We start from the raw sequence: 19,947 nt of genomic DNA on the forward strand, positions 1-19,947 counted from the left end.
AAACCCTAGACACTTTCGTGCTTGAAAAGTCCAGGCACTGACGACCATACCACACTCAGTCGCTTAGGTCACTCGTTTTTCCCATTCTAACGTTCAATGGAACAGTAACTGAATGCCTCGATGCCTGTCTGCCTGTTTTATATAGCAAGCCACGGCCACGTGACTCATTGTCTGTAGGAGCGATACATTTTCATGAACGAGGTGGTGTACCTAACAATAAACTGAGCAGTGAGTGTATATAATATTATTATTAATATTATTATTATTATTATTGTTATTATTATTATTATTATTATTATTATGTCAATTAGCAGACGCCTTTATCCAAAGTGACTTAGTCATGTGTGCATACATTTTCTTTATGGCTGGTCCCGGGAATAGACCATGCACCCTGCCATTACAAGCGCCATGCTATACCAACTGAGCTACAAAGGACCACGTTTACCTGGGATAACAGTTTGTAATAGGTTGAACATCAACTCAAGGGGAGTAAGTTGTGGTTGGGTACGGCAGTGGTCTCCAGATCAACAAGTAAATTCAGTTTCTGTTTCTGACTGTTTATCTCCTGGTCATGCATCTCCTTCATGTGTCCCATCTAGGCCTACATTTAGCCTGTTTGACAAAAAGACCCTCTCTGAACAGAATGTCTTTGAATTTACATTTCCAGCTATATGTACAGTATGCATCCAAAATATGTAGTACCTCTCCTATTGGGATGACGTTTTCCATGAATTGTTGACTTTTCCAGCCATACTGAATGGGCCAGTTTAAAGTGTGTGATCATACCAGCTCTAGGCCTTGTCTACAGTTGGATCTCAAAGTCTTTTCCAGAGCATGTGAGCCAGTCACGGGATGGTGTGGCTTTATATATAAATAGTCTCTCACTAGCAAGCTTCAATCCTCAAAGCAGCACTCACTCTTTAATCAGACGATTGCATTCCTGGCTGCTGAAGGGCTCCATCCGAGGATTGTTCACGTTGCAGTCATCCCCTCCCAAATATTGGCAACATTTCTATGGATCCAACTAACTTGACCTTCTCTTTTAAGAATTGGCCATTCTGCTTTGTTCCTGGTTATGCTGCTACTTTGGCGTAATCGACATATTGTTTCTAAAATAGCTTGATGTTTTGTATTCATGAGCTGTAGGCACCACCCTTATCACCTAGCAAATGTCTCAGATCTTGGCCTGCTATTATTCTCAACAAAGGAGTTGAGAGAGTTTACACTCACACAAAAAACACTTGAAGTAGTTAAAAAGAGGTGTTGAGAATTTCTACTGTGGTGCTAATGTCAATGGAACAGTGGGAGTATTTTTACTATCTCATTAATGCTACCTGGGTTTATGACCAGCAGGGTAACTACTCTCACTTGAGTTCACATGAGGGAATAGTTACATTTCAAATAATGATTGAGGTTCGTTACAAAGCTTTCAGTTAGGTGGTCTTATTTGTTCAGTGGTGGAAAGATGTTAAGGAAAATGATAAAGAATGTGGTTAAAAACTGGTAGTGAAGGAATAAGTCCCATTTGTTAACTGGAGATGAATAACCTCTGCCATGCTCTATTCTTGATGTGATCTTCAATGTAGGCAAGAAGAAGTCCAAGTTCCAGACCTTCAAGAACTTATTTTCTAAGAAGAAGAGAAAGGAGGCCGCTGCTCCTGCCGGGGGGGACAGTGGGTTGAAGTGTAGCCAGTCTAGTGACAATGTCAACGCCCCCGAACCTGCACTTCTCATTCGCTCTGAGAAAGACGAGGGCTCTGGGTAAGATTATTTTCTTTTCACAATACAGGCAATTTAATTTTATTCCCAAGGAACAAATGCGTCATTGAATTTCTACCGGGTAGTGTGAAGTCTGCTCTACATATGTTTACAACTTGAAAGGTACATATTTGTCCTAATTTAGAGTGGACTGCTGGAAATTAACGTTCTCCCTACCACTTAGTCACCTGAATAATAAACCCAGTCTTCTCCGCTCATTCTAGAGCTTGGTGAATATTTATTTTTTAAGCATGCAGCCTTATAGGCTACCTGCTGCAGATTCAGGGCCTGCATCCCAAATGGCTCCCTATTTGATGCACTACGTTTGACCAGGGTCCATAGGGTTCTGGTCAAATGTAGTGCACCATACAGGGAGTAGGGTGCCATTTGGGACAGAGGCAGGGCTAGGGACTTGTCATTTCTGCTTTTTAGGTTTTTCTACAAACTTTATTAGACTTAGTCCTACGTGATTGAATGGAGATGACCCAGCCACTGCCTAGAAGCGCAAATGTTCTGATCTGTCATTTTTTTGTATTTCTTTCTTTCAAAGGTCAAAAATAAATATGGGTAATAAGGCTCTGTCACATGACAGTGTCTTTGTCTCTGAATCTCCCCTGTCAGAGGTGACTGAGGGTCTGGGAGTCTCTCAGGACAGCATCCATGGGAAAGTCAAGTCTCTACAGGTGGGTAGTAGAGCCTCTGTCCTATTCCTCCACACTGAGACTGGCTGTAATATGACCTGTTGTAGCTATGCTCCTATACTTTACCATCTCCGACATTCAGGTCTCTGCATCGGTGTTAGCGTTGCCACTCCGTCTGTAGAACCTGGGTATAAAATTAGCCCGTCTGGTCATAAGCCGGTTAGACTGGGCGCTAGTTAGCCAAGGCTCATCCTTAGTTGTCACCTGTTCTAGACAGCATCCCACCGAAGGTCAGAGTGTACGTACAGAACTCTGAAGCACAACACAGCTAGTGTTGGCTAGGCACAACCACATGCTAGAACAAGGAGGAGATAATCGAGAGAGAGACTTGGCTGGTGTTGTTCAGTCATTTTGGAGAAGGATATGGATTCTAAAGCCTGGGAGGAAACAGACCTGAAACTGTGTCCTAGGGAGCAGCTGAGCTCATACTAATAGAGTATTTTCAGTTTGTGTGTCTGTGGTACCGCGTTCTTTCACCACACACAGTCTATTTCTCAGCTAGAGAGGACCTATTATTTCTTTAACCTGTTGCGACGAGCAATCCCGTATCCGGGAGCGTAATTATAGCCTCAAGCTCATTACCATAACGCAACGTTAGCGATTTCTAAAAATCGCAAATGAAATGAAATAAATATGCCTGCTCTCAAGCTTATCCTTTTCTTAACAATCCTGTCGTCTCAGATTTTCTAAATATGCTTTAGAACCAGAGAAAATCAATCATTTGTGTAAGAGTGGTGATAGCTAGCTTAGCATTTAGCGTTAGCATTTAGCACGCAACATATTCACAAAAACTAGCCAAGGAATCAAATAAAATAATTTACCTTTGAAGAACTTCAGATGTTTCAATGAGGAGACTCTCAGTTACATAGCAGATGAAGGTGGTTTGTCATATATCTCTCCATTGAAAGCACCGTCCTTGTAGCCTGGTTTGTTCTGAGATTCGAATGGAAAAATACTGGGAGCTGAGTTTTGCGCACCAAATGCCACGCAGACACCAAGAGGGACACTTGGCAATTGTAGTCTCTTATGGTCAATCTTCCAATGATATGCCTACAAATACGTCACAATGCTGCAGAGACCTTGGGGAAACAAGATAAAGAGTCCGTTCATTCCTGTCGCATTCACAGCCATATAAGGCGATCATGGAAAACGTAGCCTCAGAAATCCTGTGCATTTCCTGGTCGGTCATACATCTTGGTTTTGCCCGAAGCATTTGTTCTAAGGGACTCACAGTGAAAATCTTTGCAGTTCTGGAAACGTAAGACTGTCTTCTTTCCAAAACTATCAATTCCAAGCATATTCGAGCATCTTTTCGTGACAAAATATTGCGCTTAAAACGGGCACGTCTTTTTATCCAAAAATGAAATACTGCCCCCAGAGGTTCAAGAGGTTAACACACTTTCACTTATCATTCCACTTTGAGAAGAGTTCTCTATAATGGGTTGGATAGCATGGTCTTGGAGAACACTTGGTCTGACAGGAAAAGCCACTCTGCTTAGTAAACTAATCCTGCACACACATCATGATAGCCACTCCCTATGAACACATAAAAATACTGAAAACGCTTGATAATAGCTGATAGGAGTGGTTGATAAGTATGTTATTCCCCTGCAGCTCCAGCTGAAACATCAGGCTCTCCTCCGTCTCTGTTGAAACAGGTCATCAGGCTAGGCTCTCCTCCGTCTCTGTTGAAACAGGTCATCAGGCTAGGCTCTCCTCTGTCTCTGTTGAAACAGGTCATCAGACTAGGCTCTCCTCTGTCTCTGTTGAAACAGGTCATCAGACTAGGCTCTCCTCCGTCTCTGTTGAAACAGGTCATCAGGCTAGGCTCTCCTCTGTCTCTGTTGAAACAGGTCATCAGGCTAGGCTCTCCTCTGTCTCTGTTGAAACAGGTCATCAGGCTAGGCTCTCCTCTGTCTCTGTTGAAACAGGTCATCAGGCTAGGCTCTCCTCTGTCTCTGTTGAAACAGGCAATCAGGCTAGGCTCTCCTCTGTCTCTGTTGAAACAGGTCATCAGGCTAGGCTCTCCTCCGTCTCTGTTGAAACAGGTCATCAGGCTAGGCTCTCCTCCGTCTCTGTTGAAACAGGTCATCAGGCTAGGTTCTTCTCCGTCTCTGTTGAAACAGGTCATCAGGCTAGGCTCTCCTCCATCTCTGAAACAGGTCATCAGACTAGGCTCTACTCCTTCTCTGTTGAAACAGGTCATCAGGCTAGGCTCTCCTCCATCTCTGAAACAGGTCATCAGACTAGGCTCTACTCCTTCTCTGTTGAAACAGGTCATCAGGCTAGGCTCTCCTCCGTCTCTGTTGAAACAGGTCATCAGGCTAGGCTCTCCTCCGTCTCTGTTGAAACAGGTCATCAGACTAGGCTCTCCTCCATCTCTGAAACAGGTCATCAGGCTAGGCTCTCCTCCGTCTCTGTTGAAACAGGTCATCAGACTAGGCTCTCCTCCGTCTCTGTTGAAACAGGTCATCAGGCTAGGCTCTCCTCCATCTCTGTTGAAACAGGTCATCAGACTAGGCTCTCCTCCGTCTCTGTTGAAACAGGTCATCAGGCTAGGCTCTCCTCCATCTCTGAAACAGGTCATCAGACTAGGCTCTCCTCCGTCTCTGTTGAAACAGGTCATCAGACTAGGCTCTCCTCCATCTCTGAAACAGGTCATCAGGCTAGGCTCTCCTCCATCTCTGAAACAGGTCATCAGACTAGGCTCTACTCCTTCTCTGTTGAAACAGGTCATCAGACTAGGCTCTCCTCCGTCTCTGTTGAAACAGGTCATCAGGCTAGGCTCTCCTCCATCTCTGAAACAGGTCATCAGACTAGGCTCTCCTCCGTCTCTGTTGAAACAGGTCATCAGACTAGGCTCTCCTCCGTCTCTGTTGAAACAGGTCATCAGACTAGGCTCTCCTCCGTCTCTGTTGAAACAGGTCATCAGACTAGGCTCTCCTCCATCTCTGTTGAAACAGGTCATCAGACTAGGCTCTACTCCTTCTCTGTTGAAACAGGTCATCAGGCTAGGCTCTACTCCTTCTCTGTTGAAACAGGTCATCAGGCTAGGCTCTACTCCTTCTCTGTTGAAACAGGTCATCAGGCTAGGCTCTACTCCTTCTCTGTTGAAACAGGTCATCAGGCTAGCCTCCTCCATCTCTGTTGAAACCGGTCATCAGGCTAGGCTCTACTCCTTCTCTGTTGAAACAGGTCATCAGACTAGGCTCTACTCCTTTGTTGAAACAGGTCATCAGACTAGGCTCTACTCCTTCTCTGTTGAAACAGGTCATCAGGCTCTTCTCCTTCTCTGTTGAAACAGGTCGTCAGGCTAGGCTCTCCTCCGTCTCTATGTGTGAAGAAGATGGATGACGCAGGAACTCTTTCAGAAGATGACGGCCTGCCCTGCAGCCCACCAGAGTACTCCACCCTGCACACTGTCCTGGCTGGGGTGTCCCACAGGGTACGCATCATTATGCAGTCAATACTGGCATAGTATTCATGGGGTCTGTGCGGTCAACTTCATGTTAGCGATCATTGCACCAGATTAGCTACTTAGCTAATTCTTGTCTTCAGTCCCTATCATAATTGTGTGGTATGTACTACGTGACTGCAATCACACGGTCCCTGGCACATACAATAGATATACAATACATACCACACATTCATGCTTCATGAAAGCTACCAAGAGGATGACTCCATGCAGTCATGCTTACTTCTACAGCACAGGAGGCTGTTGAGGGGAGGATGGCTCATAATAATGCCGGAATGCAGTGAATGGTATTAAAACGTATGGAAACCATGTGTTTGATATCATTCCAGGAATTTCGTTCCAGCCATTACAATAAGCCCGTCCTCCCCAATTAAGGTGCCCCCAGCCACCTGCGGTCTACAGATCTATTACTGCCCATCGCCCTTTTTCTAACTGCATTGTGTCTCATCCCATCTGTCTCTAATTCCAGTCTTTCAAACCGGTGCAGAGGAACAGCTCCCTGAGTCTGGAAGGGACCGACAGTGATGAAGACCAGGTAATAACCAGTTATCCATGTCTCTAGTTTACTTCTTTGTTTTTGTTATGCGCTTCCTGTTCAGTGGACACGGTGAACAATATTCCTGATCATTTGATCACCATGACCAATCAGAATATGAGTGGGCTATTTTGTCATTTGATTTTAAGAATAAATGAATGTCCTCCAGACGAATTCCATGAGTTGATGTCTCAGAGCACATCTTTCTTTTGATGAGGTATGAAAGCTGTGTGTCTTTTGATGAGGTATGAAAGCTTTCATATCAGATGCAGTGTTGAGCAATAGGAGTGAATCAGGATGGAGACATTGTTGAGCTTCATACATCCACAATATGTAGACCAGTGATGAGCCCGTCCTCCCCGTTGGTCCGGGGTGCAATTTCGAAGTTTGGTTGTGCATCACCAGTCACTCAATTAGCCCATGTCAGCAATTTTTCTCTTTCCACATGAGTTTAACAGGTCAGAATGGAGGGAAAACCTCCAGAGTACCTGACTCCATTCAGCATTTTAAAATCTCATTTGGTTTGTAAACAACCCGTGTAGACTAACAATAAAATGCTTACAGTCCTTCCCAACAATGCAGAGAGAAATAATAGAAAAATTATAACACAAGGAATAAATCCACAATGAGTAACGATTGGATATATACATGGGGTGCCATTTACCAGTGGATGTACAGGGATATCGGGTAGTTGAGATAGCTATGGACATATAGGTAGGGATAATGTCTTAACTGGTGCCTTGTGGGATGTCAGAACGATAGGGGATAGTCCCATGGGCACAAAACAGGACTACTATATCTTACCATGTGTGATTTTCAGAAGTTGCTGACTGTTCACACAGACAGATGCAATAGTTTGTGCCTGAACCTCCAAATAGTTGTCATGTGCTTGTGTTTTGCCTTGTTTGAGATGTTTCAGCTTGACCCAGAGCTGTAAACAAGATAGAAGATGTTTTTTCAAGCCATAAGAGGGAGCGTACTGTTGAACAAGCCATAAGAGGGAGCGTACGGTTGAACAAGCCATAAGGGGGAGCGTACGGTTGAACAAGCCATAAGAGGGAGCGTACGGTTGAACAAGCCATAAGAGGGAGCGTACGGTTGAACAAGCCATAAGAGGGAGCGTACGGTTGAACAAGCCGTAAGGGGGAGCGTACGGTTGAACAAGCCATAAGAGGGAGCGTACGGTTGAACAAGCCGTAAGGGGGAGCGTACGGTTGAACAAGCCGTAAGGGGGAGCGTACGGTTGAACAAGCCGTAAGGGGGAGCGTACGGTTGAACAAGCCGTAAGAGGGAGCGTACGGTTGAACAAGCCATAAGGGGGAGCGTACGGTTGAACAAGCCATAAGGGGGAGCGTACGGTTGAACAAGCCATAAGGGGAGCGTACGGTTGAACAAGCCATAAGGGGAGCGTACGGTTGAACAGGCCATAAGGGGGAGCGTACGGTTGAACAGGCCATAAGGGGAGCGTACGGTTGAACAGGCCATAAGGGGAGCGTACGGTTGAACAGGCCATAAGGGGAGCGTACGGTTGAACAGGCCATAAGGGGGAGCGTACGGTTGAACAGGCCATAAGGGGGAGCGTACGGTTGAACAGGCCATAAGGGGGAGCGTACGGTTGAACAGGCCATAAGGGGGAGCGTACGGTTGAACAGGCCATAAGGGGAGCGTACGGTTGAACAGGCCATAAAGGGGAGCGTACGGTTGAACAGGCCATAAGGGGGAGCGTACGGTTGAACAGGCCATAAGGGGGAGCGTACGGTTGAACAAGCCATAAGGGGGAGCGTACGGTTGAACAAGCCATAAGGGGGAGCGTACGGTTGAACAAGCCATAAGGGGGAGCGTACGGTTGAACAAGCCATAAGGGGAGCGTACGGTTGAACAAGCCATAGGGGGAGCGTACGGTTGAACAAGCCATAAGGGGAGCGTACGGTTGAACAAGCCATAAGGGGGAGCGTACGGTTGAACAAGCCATAAGAGGGAGCGTACGGTTGAACAAGCCATAAGAGGGAGCGTACGGTTGAACAAGCCATAAGAGGGAGCGTACGGTTGAACAAGCCATAAGAGGGAGCGTACGGTTGAACAAGCCATAAGAGGGAGCGTACGGTTGGTTTTACCTCCTCTGTGTGCAGTGAGCACCACTGAGAAGCCCATCACAAATCTTTAGTTGAAGATGTTGACCTGACAGTAATATTGCTGCATGTCATTCGACTGCTCCGTTTCTGCAGGATGTATTGTTTAACTAGGAGAGAGGAGGAGGAGGGGGGGGGGGTGTCTCCTGTGTGGTCTGAATTCATTCCAATGGTTTTCTCTGCTACAAATGGGGACATAACACAACTCAACTCTGCCAAGTTGAGCTCTGGTTATAGTCTGGCTATAGAACAAACAAAACATTAATTTACTATGTCTAATGATCTAATCCACTCTGCTGGATACAATACCCAATACAATACATTTAATTGACTATATATCTAATGATCTAACCCACTGCTGGTTACAATAACAAACACAACACATTTAATTTACTATATATCTAATGATCTAACCCACTGCTGGATACAATAACAAACACAACACATTTAATTTACTATATATCTAATGATCTAATCCACTCTGCTGGTTACAATAACAAACACAACACATTTAATTTACTATATATCTAATGATCTAACCCACTGCTGGATACAATAACAAACACAACACATTTAATTTACTATATATCTAATGATCTAATCCACTCTGCTGGTTACAATAACAAACACAACACATTTCATTTACTATATATCTAATGATCTAATTCACTCTGCTGGTTACAATAACAAACACAACACATTTCATTTACTATATATCTAATGATCTAATCCACTCTGCTGGTTACAATAACAAACACAACATGAATTTACTATATATCTAATGATCTAACCCACTGCTGGATACAATAACAAACACAACACATTTAATTTACTATATATCTAATGATCTAACCCACTGCTGGATACAATAACAAACACAACACATTTAATTTACTATATATCTAATGATCTAATCCACTCTGCTGGTTACAATAACAAACACAACATGAATTTACTATATATCTAATGATCTAACCCACTGCTGGTTACAATAACAAACACAACACATTTAATTTACTATATATCTAATGATATAATCCACTCTGCTGGTTACAATAACAAACACAACATGAATTTACTATATATCTAATGATCTAACCCACTGCTGGTTACAATAACAAACACAACACATTTAATTTACTATATATCTAATGATCTAACCCACTGCTGGATACAATAACAAACACAACACATTTAATTTACTATATATCTAATGATCTAATCCACTCTGCTGGTTACAATAACAAACACAACATGAATTTACTATATATCTAATGATCTAACCCACTGCTGGATACATTAACAAACACAACACATTTAATTTACTATATATCTAATGATCTAATCCACTCTGCTGGTTACAATAACAAACACAACATGAATTTACTATATATCTAATGATCTAACCCACTGCTGGTTACAATAACAAACACAACACATTTAATTTACTATATATCTAATGATCTAACCCACTGCTGGTTACAATAACAAACACAACATGAATTTACTATATATCTAATGATCTAACCCACTCTGCTGGTTACAATAACAAACACAACACATTTAATTTACTATATATCTAATGATCTAACCCACTGCTGGTTACAATAACAAACACAACACATTTAATTTACTATATATCTAATGATCTAACCCACTGCTGGATACAATAACAAACACAACACATTTAATTTACTATATATCTAATGATCTAACCCACTGCTGGTTACAATAACAAACACAACATGAATTTACTATATATCTAATGATCTAACCCACTGCTGGATACATTAACAAACACAACACATTTAATTTACTATATATCTAATGATCTAATCCACTCTGCTGGTTACAATAACAAACACAACACATTTAATTTACTATATATCTAATGATATAACCCACTGCTGGTTACAATAACAAACACAACATGAATTTACTATATATCTAATGATCTAATCCACTCTGCTGTTTACAATAACAAACACAACACATTTAATTTACTATATATCTAATGATCTAATCCACTCTGCTGTTTACAATAACAAACACAACACATTTAATTTACTATATATCTAATGATCTAACCCACTCTGCTGGTTACAATAACAAACACAACACATTTAATTTACTATATATCTAATGATCTAATCCACTCTGCCGGTTACAATAACAAACACAACACATTTAATTTACTATATATCTAATGATCTAACCCACTGCTGGTTACAATAACAAACACAACACATTTAATTTACTATATATCTAATGATCTAACCCACTGCTGGATACAATAACAAACACAACATGAATTTACTATATATCTAATGATCTAACCCACTGCTGGATACAATAACAAACACAACACATTTAATTTACTATATATCTAATAATCTAATCCACTGCTGGATACAATAACAAACACAACACATTTAATTTACTATATATCTAATGATCTAACCCACTACTGGATACAATAACAAACACAACATGAATTTACTATATATCTAATGATCTAATAACAAACACCATGAATTTACTATATATCTAATGCTGGTTACAATAACAAACACAACACATTTAATTTACTATATATCTAATGATCTAATTCACTCTGCTGGTTACAATAACAAACACAACACATTTCATTTACTATATATCTAATGATCTAATCCACTCTGCTGGTTACAATAACAAACACAACATGAATTTACTATATATCTAATGATCTAACCCACTGCTGGTTACAATAACAAACACAAACATTTAATTTACTATATATCTAATGATCTAACCCACTGCTGGATACAATAACAAACACAACACATTTAATTTACTATATATCTAATGATCTAACCCACTGCTGGTTACAATAACAAACACAACATTTAATTTACTATATATCTAATGATCTAACCCACTGCTGGATACATTAACAAACACAACACATTTAATTTACTATATATCTAATGATCTAACCCACTCTGCTGGTTACAATAACAAACACAACACATTTAATTTACTATATATCTAATGATATAACCCACTGCTGGTTACAATAACAAACACAACATGAATTTACTATATATCTAATGATCTAACCCACTCTGCATTTACAATAACAAACACAACACATTTAATTTACTATATATCTAATGATCTAATCCACTCTGCTGGTTACAATAACAAACACAACACATTTTTACTATATATCTAATGATCTAACCCACTGCTGGTTACAATAACAAACACAACACATTTAATTTACTATATATCTAATGATCTAATCCACTCTGCTGGTTACAATAACAAACACAACATGAATTTACTATATATCTAATGATCTAACCCACTGCTGGATCAATAACAAACACAACACATTTAATTTACTATATATCTAATGATCTAATAACAAACACAACACATTTAATTTACTATATATCTAATGATCTAACCCACTGCTGGATACAATAACAAACACAACATGAATTTACTATATATCTAATGATCTAACCCACTGCTGGATACATTAACAAACACAACACATTTAATTTACTATATATCTAATGATCTAACCCACTCTGCTGGTTACAATAACAAACACAACACATTTAATTTACTATATATCTAATGATATAACCCACTGCTGGTTACAATAACAAACACAACATGAATTTACTATATATCTAATGATCTAATCCACTCTGCTGGTTACAATAACAAACACAACACATTTAATTTACTATATATATATAACAATCTAATTAATTTACTAATCTAATGATCTAATCCTGCTGGTTACAATAACAAACACAACACATTTAATTTACTATATATCTAATGATCTAACCCACTCTGCTGGTTACAATAACAAACACAACACATTTAATTTACTATATATCTAATGATCTAACCCACTGCTGGTTACAATAACAAACACAACATTTAATTTACTATATATCTAATGATCTAACCCACTGCTGGATACAATAACAAACACAACACATTTAATTTACTATATATCTAATGATATAATCCACTCTGCTGGTTACAATAACAAACACAAACATTTAATTTACTATAATTTACTATATATCTAATGATCTAACCCACTGCTGGTTACAATAACAAACACAACACATTTAATTTACTATATATCTAATGATCTAATCCACTCTGCTGGTTACAATAACAAACAAAATTTACTATATATCTAAACTAACCCACTGCTGGTTACAATAACAAACACAACACATTTACTATATATCTAATGATCTAACCCTGCTGGTTGGATAACAAACAATAACAAACACAACACATTGGATACAATAACAAACACAACACATTTAATTTACTATATATCTAATGATCTAACCCACTGCTGGTTACAATAACAAACACAACATGAATTTACTATATATCTAATGATCTAACCCACTGCTGGATACATTAACAAACACAACACATTTAATTTACTATATATCTAATGATCTAATCCACTCTGCTGGTTACAATAACAAACACAACACATTTAATTTACTATATATCTAATGATATAACCCACTCTGCTGGTTACAATAACAAACACAACATGAATTTACTATATATCTAATGATATAACCCACTGCTGGATACAATAACAAACACAACACATTTAATTTACTATATATCTAATGATCTAACCCACTACTGGATACAATAACAAACACAACATGAATTTACTATATATCTAATGATCTAATCCACTCTGCTGGTTACAATAACAAACACAACATGAATTTACTATATATCTAATGATCTAACCCACTGCTGGATACAATAACAAACACAACACATTTAATTTACTATATATCTAATGATCTAATCCACTGCTGGATACAATAACAAACACAACACATTTAATTTACTATATATCTAATGATCTAATCCACTCTGCTGGTTACAATAACAAACACAACATGAATTTACTATATATCTAATGATCTAATCCACTCTGCTGGTTACAATAACAAACACAACACATTTAATTTACTATATATCTAATGATCTAACCCACTGCTGGATACAATAACAAACACAACACATTTAATTTACTATATATCTAATGATCTAACCCACTCTGCTGGTTACAATAACAAACACAACACATTTAATTTACTTTATATCTAATGATCTAATCCACTCTGCTGGTTACACAGGGCAAATACACTGTTATGCCCATAATCGGAGCAATCCTGTTTGGTAATATGTTCATGTTTGTGTTAAATCTGTGTAGTATATACCAGATAGCTATTTATCCTAAGCATCCATTTTTAGTATGAAAGCAAGATCAGAGGTGGCCCATTGGCATCTTCTTTTGAGCTCACTATTCCTCACTGACGGATTGACAGGTTGTCATATCAGATCCCTTAAAGTAAGTCAGGGTGTCACTGAAGGTCATTCACCCTCTTGTCTCCCCTCCATCTCTTTACCTTTTAGGGTGAATTGTTGTCAGAAACAGTAGATTAGACCTACATTCCAGTGGGCTGAGAGCAGAGGCCTGTATTTGTTCAGCTAATGTATGGGGGAGCCAGGCAGAAAAATGCCAGGATGTAGGTCTGCCTGGGACTTCAGTGGCTGGGTATTTTAAGCTGCTGAGAGGTCTTGATAATGGCGTCCCTGACATTGTTTATCCAGCTGTTTAGACAGTCAGTCCTCCCTCTGATTGACATTGTTTATCCTGCTGTTTAGACAGTCAGTCCTCCCTCTGATTGACATTGTTTATCCTGCTGTTTAGACAGTCAGTCCTCCCTCTGTTTGACATTGTTTATCCAACTGTTTAGACAGTCAGTCCTCCCTCTGATTGACATTGTTTATCCAGCTGTTTAGACAGTCAGTCCTCCCTCTGATTGACATTGTTTTTGCCAACTGTTTAGACAGTCAGTCCTCCCTCTGATTGACATTGTTTTTGCCAACTGTTTAGACAGTCAGTCCTCCCTCTGATTGACATTGTTTTTGCCAACTGTTTAGACAGCCAGTCCTCCCTCTGATTGACATTGTTTTTGCCAACTGTTTAGACAGCCAGTCCTCCCTCTGATTGACATTGTTTTTGCCAACTGTTTAGACAGTCAGTCCTCCCTCTGATTGACATTGTTTATCCAGCTGTTTAGACAGTCAGTCCTCCCTCTGATTGACATTGTTTTTGCCAACTGTTTAGACAGTCAGTCCTCCCTCTGATTGACATTGTTTATCCAGCTGTTTAGACAGTCATTCCTCCCTCTGATTGACATTGTTTTTGCCAACTGTTTAGACAGTCATTCCTCCCTCTGATTGACATTGTTTTTGCCAACTGTTTAGACAGTCATTCCTCCCTCTGATTGACATTGTTTTTGCCAACTGTTTAGACAGTCAGTCCTCCCTCTGATTGACATTGTTTATCCAGCTGTTTAGACAGTCATTCCTCCCTCTGATTGACATTGTTTTTGCCAACTGTTTAGACAGTCATTCCTCCCTCTGATTGACATTGTTTTTGCCAACTGTTTAGACAGCCAGTCCTCCCTCTGATTGACATTGTTTTTGCCAACTGTTTAGACAGCCAGTCCTCCCTCTGTTTGACATTGTTTAGACAGCCAGTCCTCCCTCTGTTTTTACATTGTTTATCCAGCTGTTTAGACAGCCAGTCCTCCCTCTGTTTGACATTGTTTAGACAGCCAGTCCTCCCTCTGTTTTTACATTGTTTATCCAGCTGTTTAGACAGCCAGTCCTCCCTCTGTTTGTCTGAATGCTTTTCCTTCGTCTTGAGTAGGAAACTGAGCCATGTCTCAGGATAGGGTTCATCTGTATCAGGAGAACCACAATACAGCACTCTTGAATCTGTTTAGCTGGTATCTGGCATCAGCAGAAAGTTGTGATGTGTGTAGACAGATGTCTGAAGACATTGAGGTTGTAATAAGTTTATTTACTGTATCAAAATGGCCTCTCCCGTCATGTGTAGATGTCCTGTGAGACGGGCTCCAGATCGGTCAGTCCCCTGGTCTTCCTGCCTGCAGACTTCAGCCAGCCTGCCAGTCCCATGGGCTGTCTGGACAACACTGCCGCTCGCCACCGCCTGGCTGTCCGACACAAGGCCTGTGCCAAGACGAGGAAACCCACCACTGTAAGATATGTCCATCCCCTTCCAACACACCCCCACCACCCCTGTTCCACACCTAGCCTAACTCTGATCACTAGAGCAGAACCCCTCAAAAAATCTATCCAATGAGCCAAGAGAGTCCAGCCCATGTAGCCCAAACACAACACACCAGCCTGCCATCAGCGTGCGTGGCTCATGAGTCTACGAGATCTGTGTAAAACATGGAAAGCTGGAAAGCTTAATAATCTTTAAAGGAACTGTATTGTTATTAAGATGAAATGACTCTTCTCTGTTCAGAGGGTTGATGGCAGGGCTGAGGGAGAATCATTCCAGGAGGAAAGACAGAATTGTATCATTCCAGAATCTGTGGGGGAGGATGAGGAGGAAGGTAATATAAATGATCCTTATCACAGTAACATTACACAGATGTACAAAAGCGTAAATATTAGTAAAATATCAGAAAGATGTTCATTCTTACCCAATACAATGACTGATGACAGGATCATGATATAGGAACTTAGTGGGGCTCTGCTCTGATGTAGTTATGTATGTTCCAGATGTGAAACGCGAGCAGGCTGGTGTTGCGGAGGAGGAGGAGCAGACAGATGGGGTCGTGGTGTCCCAGCAGGCCGAGCGGTCAGCCTCAGATGAAGAGGATAAGCAGGGTGTCCAACGGGAATTGTCTCATGCTCAGGATGCCCCCTCCCTCTCCATACAGAATGACTCTGACTCTGAGGAATGTCTTTCATGCCAGGCTGAGGTTTCAGCTCCCCGGCTCCAGACCGCCCCACTGCTTGGCTCCATGAAGTCTCTGGAGCCCCCTACTGGAGATGACTTCCTCCTGACCCCTCCTGGGTGTGAGGTGGCTGTGGAGGGAGGCTCTCTACTCCAGGAGGTGTTGATCTCCCTCAAGGGTCCACTGACATCTGTCCTGGGGCTGGAGACAGAGGCTGTGCTCCTGCAGGTGGAGGTGAACATGGAGGGGTCAGAGGCTGAGAGCGGGGTGGATGAGCTGGCATTAAACCCACAGGAAGAAGCGTGTCTCCCCAGTGATAGACCGGACTACCCAGCAGAGCCCCGAGAGGAGGTGGAAGGTGAGCCTTATGAATCTGAGGAGGAGTTAGTGGTGGAACATTTCAATCCAAAGGAGGAAGATGCCGGGGAAATCAACCCTGAGTACTTAACCAAAGAAGATCAGGACATGCCTTCAGTGGAAAAGGAGGAAGAAGAAGAGAATGAAGAGGAGAGGGAGGAGGGGGCAGAGGTAGAGGAGAAGGAAACGGAGGAGGTTGTGGAAGATGAGAGGAGGGAAGAGGAGGACAAAATGGAGCCAGTCTCAGATGTGCCAGTGCAGACAGCCTTATTGGAGCCAGGGGAGGAAGAGGATGTAACGTCAACCTCTGTGGAGGATGATTTCCATCAGGTTCCAGACAGAGACCCTGAGAGAGCTTGTGAGAGCCCTGAGTGCACCACTGAACTGTCTGACCAAGCCTGTCTCCCCCAGCTGCCAAACAGCAGTACACCTCCTCCAGAGTCCCTGGACCAGCCTGAGGCCCCTGCACACACCACACAGGACCAGGAAGAGCCCAGTGTAACAACTGACCAGCCCTGTACAACCAGTCCCAGTGCAGCCGCCGGCCCAGAGCAGAGCCCCCAGGAGCACTGCAGGGGACCAACTGCCACCGAGGATCCTGGGAAACCATCTGGTGGTTCTGAACATAATAGACCCAGGTACACCATTGCCCCTGCCTGGCAAAGGTTGGCTACCAAAGAGCTAACCTCCCCTTCTCCATCTCCCTCGGTCACTGTGCCTGGGGCTGTGGAAGCAAAAAGAGACTCCCCAAGTGGAGTGGAGCCACTTAGCCCTGTGGGGGCTGATGTCCCTGCTAGTCCCATCCCAACACAGAGCACCACAGCACCCATCATGTCACCTGAAGACACTCCCCCTGCAGCCCAGGAGGAAGAGACCCCTGAGAATCTGTTTGGTGTCAGGCTGAGGAAGACCTCTGTGGGTATGCTTCGCTTAGGCTCAGAGAGTGAAACTCCCCCTGCATCCCCAGTACACTCACTTCCCATAGAGCCACAGAGGGCCTCGTTCACTGAACCACAGTCAAACGGCAAACCTGCCCTGCCCAGAAAGCCCTCAGAGCTGGATGGTATGGTCAAGCCAAAGAGAATACCAGGTACTAAAAGCATCTTAGTCACCATCACACCAGTCAGTGTTTCCAGACGTGGGCTATTTGGCATATCCTTCACTTGCAAGGTCATCTTTGTTTATATCTATTTTACAATGTTGAGCTTAAGAATTTTGACAAAACATTTAGCCTGTGTATGTTATAGGAATATGGACTCATGCTGTTCTAACTTTGGACTAACAATTCATACTGAAACAGGGCCATGAGTGCTGTTGAGAGCTGACTTATTGAGAGCTATCTAAACATAGACTCATTAACACCAAGGAGAGATTCCTCCATATGACTATTTAGAGCAACAAATTAGTTGGAATTATATTGCTTTTCTACATTTTGCCTTTCATTCATTCGCACCTCTATCTTCCATTTCCACTCCAAACAAAATCATTATGCCAAATGAATTTACCAGGCAGCTCCTATATATTCCACACCAGTTGAAGACATTTCTCCTGTGTTCTTTTGTTTCAGATCTGTCTGTGGGTCGAGAGCCTAGTGGGGGACCTGGTGGGGGATCTCAATCGCCAAGCTGGATCTCAGTGGCCAGACAAAAGCAGAGGATCTTAAAAGAGAACTCATTGGAGGAAACCACGGATAACAAAGACCCGGCAGAGATGGTAGGGATGGTGCATATTGTTTCATGTGTTCTTTTGTTTACCGAGAAGCTTACTGTTTGAGAGAGGAAAACAGTTGACTCGTCAATCAATCCATTCATTCATTTGTTCATGCAGTCCTCACACTTGAGCAAAATACGTATTTTTGATCTTGTGCACACTGGGCAGCTCTTTATCATTTATTTTGACGCAATGACTAGATGTTTTATGACTGGCTATAAAGTTGTATAGGTTCCATTTACTTTGTTTATATTGGAATGAATAAGTACATAATTCAAACTCTTCACAAAACCTACATTTCCAGGAGGAGCTTAACAGGAAAAAATCCATTCGTACATTGACAAGGCCTGTCAACAAAGACCAAGCCAAACCTCCAGGATCTCCTGTTAAAGGTTCGACTCATCAGTATCCCCCTCTGCTACACACATGCATCGCTTTCTTATTGAAGTGTTTTCATTGTTCTCATAAGTGTAATTGATCCACTGCTGCCCCCTTGTGGACCACACCTGCAAATAGAATGTTCCCATTGATAATAATCCCTACCTGATCACTACTAATCTTCAATTACATGCCTGAAATAAGACTCAAAAAAATATTATAGGCAATTTTGATAAAAATGTGCTTTGTGGTAGGACTACTTTTGGGGGGACAATGCTAAAAGTTGTATCTTTAAAGATGTTCTCTGCTTGTTGTCCATAGTGTTGTGTTCCCTGGAGATCTCCAAGCCTGTCGTGATTGAGAAGGAAGGGAAGAGAGCCCTGACTCACCCAGCCCCTACAGCCCTGGCTCAGGACGAGCCCCCGTGGTTGGCCCTGGCTAAGAAGAAGGCCAAAGCCTGGAGCGAGATGCCCCAGATAGTGCAGTGAAGATGGGCCAAACCATCCGTCCGCTGATGGATCAGAATGCATTTGCACACCCAGAGTATAATTTTGTTTTCTACTTCTTCTGCTGTTCTAATACCTTCAAGCTTCTGATTGGTCAGACACTGAAACCCTCAAATCACACGCTGCAGTGAAAGGAGTGAGTTGGGAATTGGGCCAAATGAGTAAAGGTTTTGAATTATTGATTGATACGGCATACAATTGGATTCAGTTGACATGATATGTCTTTAAGTAAGACAGACCCATGACTAAATTAGTTATTTGTTTTAATTTCTTAACTGACAATGTCGGTCTGTATGAGGTGAGGTTCAGGTGTGTCAAAACCTTAAACCTTGATCTTTGATTTGGGGATGAATAAGCATGGATGGAAAGAAAGAGATGAAGGTTTCTTCTTTTTATTTATTAAATCTCATGTTTGATGTATTTTTTTATTTTTTGTATTACCTTTAACATGTGTACATGACTTGTACATAAAGTGTTCGGTAATGAACAAATGCTGTTTCTCTTTGTCATCTGAACTCAAGAACAGTAAAATACAAGGAAGTTACATCTGA

General features: G+C 41.6%; 1 protein-coding gene across 6 annotated transcripts in view; it reads left to right on the top strand.

Annotated features, from left to right (window-relative positions):
• The window catches only part of LOC115129289 (CRACD-like protein), a 33,392-nt gene extending 13,445 nt beyond the window's left edge, over nucleotides 1-19,947 (top strand). For all 6 annotated transcript variants that reach the window (XM_029659474.2, XM_029659473.2, XM_029659469.2 and 3 more), the window contains 10 exons: nucleotides 1,587-1,761; nucleotides 2,309-2,441; nucleotides 5,764-5,904; nucleotides 6,404-6,469; nucleotides 15,572-15,733; nucleotides 16,007-16,097; nucleotides 16,267-17,892; nucleotides 18,370-18,515; nucleotides 18,817-18,904; nucleotides 19,212-19,947. In XM_029659474.2, coding sequence (XP_029515334.2) covers nucleotides 1,587-1,761; nucleotides 2,309-2,441; nucleotides 5,764-5,904; nucleotides 6,404-6,469; nucleotides 15,572-15,733; nucleotides 16,007-16,097; nucleotides 16,267-17,892; nucleotides 18,370-18,515; nucleotides 18,817-18,904; nucleotides 19,212-19,378 — 2,795 coding nt within the window. In that variant the 3' untranslated portion in view covers nucleotides 19,379-19,947. The remainder of the gene's footprint in view (nucleotides 1-1,586; nucleotides 1,762-2,308; nucleotides 2,442-5,763; nucleotides 5,905-6,403; nucleotides 6,470-15,571; nucleotides 15,734-16,006; nucleotides 16,098-16,266; nucleotides 17,893-18,369; nucleotides 18,516-18,816; nucleotides 18,905-19,211) is intronic.

This window comes from Oncorhynchus nerka, linkage group LG5 (assembly GCF_034236695.1).
Source record: "Oncorhynchus nerka isolate Pitt River linkage group LG5, Oner_Uvic_2.0, whole genome shotgun sequence".
NCBI classification, from domain to species: domain Eukaryota; kingdom Metazoa; phylum Chordata; class Actinopteri; order Salmoniformes; family Salmonidae; genus Oncorhynchus; species Oncorhynchus nerka.